Consider the following 6000-nt stretch of genomic DNA (forward strand, 5'->3'; position numbering starts at 1 on the left):
ATACAGTGTGCAAGCAATTAATTCAAGCCCACTCATCCTTCCCTATATTTAGTTTAACATCTAGGAATTCAAAGGACAAATGTGAGCACATGGCACATTTTATGCTGCGAGCAGCACTTCCCTATGTGGGCCTTTAAAATGAAACTCTGTGAGGTGGTGAGGATTATAAGGCAGCATCAGATAAAAGACAGAGCTCCAGAGCTGGTCTGGTGGATGACAACTCCCCTGAGCTGCATCATTTAAAGATGGTTGTGCTGTGAAACAATTTTTACACAAGCATGAAATGCACAACCTAAATGGGTTGTCAACCTCTCTGGGCAGGCCGAATGAGAAAGAGGTTTGATTTTTCCCTTCTTGATGTTTTCCAGGAGAGGCATGCTGCAGAGGTCCGTAGAAACAAGGAGCTCCAGGTGGAACTGTCTGGCTGAAAACAGCAATGGTGGATGTGACCCATCCCCACCATTAGTAAACTCCCCCTGCCTATATTATTATGGATCATGCGATATCAGTATGGGAAATGTATGACATGGTTTAAAAAAAAAAAAATCAAGAACTCAATAAAAAACTTTAAAAAAGAAACAAAAATAAAAACAAAAACAATGCGGTCTCTTTGCAGAATGATTTGCTTGATGTTTAAAAAACTTGGATCTTATTTTGTAAATACTTACATTTTTGTTAAAAAATACAAGTATTGCATTATGCAAGTTATTTCATAATCTTACATGTCCTGTAACAGGCTTCTGATGTTGTCTATTTCCACTTGGTTGAACTTGCTGGGTCTGTTCATTTGAAGCACCTCACGTCTAATTCCATTCCCTGCGACTTTCATTCCAACCCACCACGAGGTCAGTAGTAGTTCTATGGTGCTAGAGACCAGTCATTGCCTAATAACCTAGACTGCTTTGCCATCGATAAGCTTTGTGGAAACAGTGACCAGATCACAGGTATCATGACTTCACGTTCAGCTGTCCAAGACAAAAGGCTCTTAAAATGTAGTTTCTTCAAATGCAAATTACACTGCAGGACTCTGTAGTGTGCTGTATAATTGAGGTTAAATCGCCACGTGCAGTATTTGTTGCTTCTGCTTTTAGAGGTGAGAGGCAACAAATGCTGCTGTGCAACAGCATGAAAGCAAGTGGGATCAGTTTGAGGCAAATTTAAGAGGTACATTGTAACCATCAAGCTATGACAAATTCTGGATGATGCCAAACAGCCATAAAAATGCTAATTGTAAAGTGAGCTTAATTCACCACTTGAAAATTTATTGATGGAGCCAACTAATAGATAGCATCAAGTGGCTTTATCTGTAGGTGCCATGATCTATGATACTTATCTGATGCTACAACATCATATGTGTAATAGTACAACAGGCTACCAAATATTTCACCTGGAACCCATGAGCCAGTTGTTACTTTATTTTTTTGACACTGCTGACTTCCATTCATCATGATCTTTACTCTTCAGTGTTAGCCAACCCTACCTAGTGACAGACATCTAGGACTAAGAGGGCTGAAGCAGGAGGAATGACTAGACAGGGTGCTTGTGCCAAGTACAGTATCACCAAACCTAACACATCATCTCCAAAATAGCTGCAGTTTTGAAGTTGTCCCTGCCCCCCTGGAGGTTGCTGCCTGCATATTCTACTCTTCATTAGTGCTATTTTCCTGTATGTCATTGTGAGCAAGCTGTGATTAATAAAGAATTGGGGTTCTGTGAACTGAAAAAGGGCTGGTCTCTTCTCTCGCTCCATTACTTCTCTGACATGTGCCCATGTGAGGTGAACACCTAGTGTAGTCATAAAAGCATGGAAATGAGACTTAAAGAAGACCTATTAATAAACCAAGCCTATTTCTCTGCTTATACAGGACTAACACCTGCTGTGTGTTTTCCAGTGCTTAGGCTGCTTGTTTTTAAACATCACCATATAAACCGAGCCTATAAATGTGACCTCTAGCACTGAGTTTAGTAAAAAAGAGAACTAACTACACACAGATGCACATGCACCCTATAATCCTGACTCAACATTGGAGAAAAAACAAATTTCAAGAAGAAAAGTCAATAATGTAACTCTGGGTACATATATAAATAGCTGCAGCAAGATTCTGTCTGTTAGCACACTGATTTTCAGGATAAAAGGGATTTATTTACAGGATTTATTGGAAAACACAAAGTTGCTAGGGAAGCTGTTCAGCTGCAAATATAAAATAGGATTGGATCCCATGTAGAACTGGACAGGTGATCAAGAATTACCTCTAGGATTAGTTTTCTGACTTATAGTCATGAAAGTGGTATCATTTACTTACTCTTTTGGAGAGATGGGTCAAAGGCTCCTGATCTGCAACAGTCAGTTTCCAACCCATGCAGCCTGTTCTATTTCTGAGCCAAGTTATGTTCCTGGAACCCTTGGCCCACAATCAAAAAGCAGCAGAAGCTGATCCAGGCGCAAGGCTGCAAGCTTAGCTCTGTGTGCAATGAGAATGAGAGCAGTCCTCCAACTCGCTGTGGCAGCTGGGTTTTCTTGCATACATTCCTTGTCTTTCTGGCAAAATTACCAGATGTAAACCTCACAGAGAAACCAAATAGCAGACTTTGAATCTGGATGTCATGAGCTTCAATGTTGCCAAGCCTTCCAAGTTTGTATACTGCTCTAAGCCCCAGCTAAAAAAAAAAAAAAAGGCATTCGGTCAAGCTTGTATTTCAAGTTAAGGTCCAAGATCTTGGTTTGAGGATTCCTGGTTTTTTGTTTCGTTTCCCAATGGCAAGTCACTTCGTTTTCCCTGTCCATTGACTTAACAAGCTCTGGTCATGTTTCCAGCTCTTTTCCGATCTGTTCTGCTGGCTATGGTTGATGGCAGAACTGGCCAAGGACAAACCTCTGGTGCTGAGGTCTAGCAGGGCAGCCTGCCTCATCTCCGTGGAGCTATACTCTCTTCTCCAATAAACAAGGGTGTCCAAATCCACAGTGCCCTTTGGGATGGTCCCCGGCACGTGCTCAGCCCAGCAAAGACCAGGGCATTGCCTCGGAAATGCCACAGACCCATGACAGAGCCCAAGCTCTGCTTCTGTTCACTTGGATCTTTCAACAGCTGTGGGTCTAGAGTTCATTTGTCAAGGTATAACTGTATGTTGAAAGCCTGTTTGCAAATACACTGCATATTTAATCTATAATAACAAAAAGAAATACCTGCAGAGTTGCAGCATGGCTGTTCCCTTATATTACTCCTGTTTCCTTATATTATTTCCTTATATTTTGCTTTAGTACTACCTTCCTAGCTCCTCCTTGCTTGCGCTAGCAAAAGTGTATTGCTGCCATGCATCTCTCGTATGGAGTTACAGATTAAGCGTCTCCTTGAAAAGTAATAAAATATTCAAAACATCAATTTTTAAAGTATTACCATTCTGGCTACTTGAAATATCTTGGTTTATCTTCTAATACAATGGCAAGCAGAGCACTCAGGACTTTTAGATTAAAAAAAAAAAAAATACATTGCTTATTTATTTAACCATAGATGTTCAACTACATGCCATGAGCTGTGAGCAGCTGGAGCTGCAATGCAGACCATTTTCCATAGGCTGCCTGACACCTCCCACAGGACAGGAGGGAGCCTGGAGCACCAGCATTGCACCATGCAGATGCTCCCTCCTCTCCCTGAGCTGTGTAACTGTGTGATATATGAGCTATATGATGGCTCAGCAGCAGGCTGGAGCTGTGCAGCACATGGAGAAAGACACTGATGGCCTCCGCAGGTCCCAGTACTGCCCCTCCGAAGGTGGGTAGGGGTGGGTTTGCTATCAGTTAACCCATCAGTTATGTCAAGGCTGCCAGGAAGAGACCGCCCAAGTAGTCAAACAGGAACAATTTACACCTGTCACACTTCACCTGGTCGTACTGAAGCCACAAAATCTATGCTCAAACCAAGCCAAACATTTCCAAAGTCAGAAGGCTTGCGTGTAGGGTTTAAACCCATCACTGATCCAGAATATGAAAACAATGTTTATTTTTTCCCTTTGTTATCACACTTCTTGTCATGTGGAGCTGGGTTTGTTTTTTAATGACTGGAACAAAATCCTAACCCTTCTATAGCCAAATAGCAACATCTGTCTGTTCCTCCACTCCAGAATCCCCAAACACATCACTGATGTACAGCAGTATCCTATGCACACATTCACAGAGCTGTGTACCTGTCTGCCTTTCAGCAGTCCTTTCAGATGTGATCCGTGTAGGAAAGAGCTTTACTCACAGCATCTTAAACCATACCAAGAGAAGTACTTCTCTCTCACGCCTCAGCAGGAGAGGGAAATGGTTTAGAATCCACATTTAGAACAGCATGAACACCTTGTTTCTTATCCAGGTGTTGTCAGATCCCATCATGTCAAATGAAACCCTCTCCTCAGGTTTTTGGTGGAGAGACGAGAGGGTGGCACAGGAAGAGGCAGGTCCCACTGCCGTCTTGCAGCACCTGTCCCATGCTGAGCATCTGTCAGTGGTGGAAGGAGGCAGCCGCTCACTCAGCAGAAGGGATATTGTGAGGAAGGTGATGGCAGAATTTTAGATCATCTTTCCCATTCCTCGGGGCTGGTGCCACAGCGATGCTGGTGCAATAGTGACATGTAGTGGTCAGTCTTAATAATGGGGATCATCTCTAAATACACCAGGGGCTGCAAGGATTTCCTCAGAAGGATATTCATTTAGTCTGCTGCACAGCTTACACTAGGTCTTTATATAAGGTAGATGTGACTCTGAGGACTGAGCCCAGACATTTTCAGGTTTAACTCCAATGTAACGTGAGTGAAACAATCACAGGTATCTGTAAAACCAAAAATGGCTGATATTTTTGTGTGAAACAAGGAGTAGCCAGAATTACAACCATTGCAACACCACCATTACAAAGTCTCAGGACTGTGAGAATATCTGCATGACTGAAACTTCAAACATGTCTAGACAGCAACAGATAATATATAGTGATCAGCTGAGAAGAAAGACTGAGGTGATGGTAAAGGGAATGTCAGAAATTTGGGGAGCTGCAAGAAAACCTAGCATCAAAAACCATCAGTAGATCAGGGGCTAAATGAACCACGAAACAATGCTCACATTTGAAAAGTAGGTTTCCTCTCCCAGCAGAGGAGAGGGAATGGTCACCCTTGAAGCTGTTATCCTTGGAAAAAAATGAACTCTTTCCCCACTCTCACCCCAGTACTTGGAACTAGGGCACAAGACAGAGAAGCCTAAATTCCAGCCTACAGTACATATGTAAATATAACCTATAGCTCTATGAGCAGCAGAAAAAAGAGTCTGCTGTGGACTCCCCATGGCATACAAATAAAATTCTTGTGCTTCAGCCATTCATAACTTCGGTGTTACGATGGTGGTCTGATAACATCTGAGATCTTGCTCTGGGGAAATTAATGGAGGTTCCTGTTTCTATTCAAATGTTCACAAAGACTGTAGGAATGCATATAATTGATAATTTACTTAGAGAAACATTCTCCTTCTTCAAGTTTACAGTGTGATGCCAGCAGCTTCCCTTTCTTTCGGATAACAGCAAATAGCTGCTGGAAAATTTATTCCTACTGTAACAGGTTGGCTTTGGTCAAATGTGTCCCAGAAAAGGAAGCACCTGGGTAACTCCTGAAGATGGAGGACATGGAAGACATTATCTACTGATACAGCCCAGAGGAGTATGATGTAAGGAAACAGCCAAGCTTCAATTTAAATTTCTTTTAGCTGTTAGAGTTGCAATAGACTTTTAAACAAACTTTGAAAACAAGTACAGTATAATAAATACATTTAAAAAACACTAAACCTTAAAATGCACGTTTGCCAAAGAGTCTTTTAGATAATAATTTCTGCAGATTCACAGCTCACAAAAAAATCCCATGTGCAACTGCTTGTGTCCAGAAGAGGGCAAGCTCTGGTTATTTAACAGGCAACTACATAGTAAGATTTACTCAGAAAATTCTGTCAAACGGTGTTCTATCCTGAAATCCTGCTTTAGAGCA

At 41.9% G+C, this 6000-nt stretch overlaps 1 protein-coding gene across 1 annotated transcript in view; it reads left to right on the forward strand.

Moving 5' to 3' along the window:
• The window catches only part of STMN2 (stathmin 2), a 41624-nt gene extending 39899 nt beyond the window's left edge, over nucleotides 1-1725 (forward strand). Inside the window, exon 5 of the mRNA XM_005513661.4 lies at nucleotides 369-1725. Within this exon, the coding sequence (XP_005513718.1) occupies nucleotides 369-428 (60 nt within the window). The 3' untranslated portion in view covers nucleotides 429-1725. The remainder of the gene's footprint in view (nucleotides 1-368) is intronic.
• Nucleotides 1726-6000: the final 4275 nt, after the last annotated feature.

The sequence above is a fragment of the Columba livia genome, chromosome 2, assembly GCF_036013475.1.
Source record: "Columba livia isolate bColLiv1 breed racing homer chromosome 2, bColLiv1.pat.W.v2, whole genome shotgun sequence".
Taxonomy (NCBI): Eukaryota; Metazoa; Chordata; class Aves; order Columbiformes; family Columbidae; genus Columba; species Columba livia.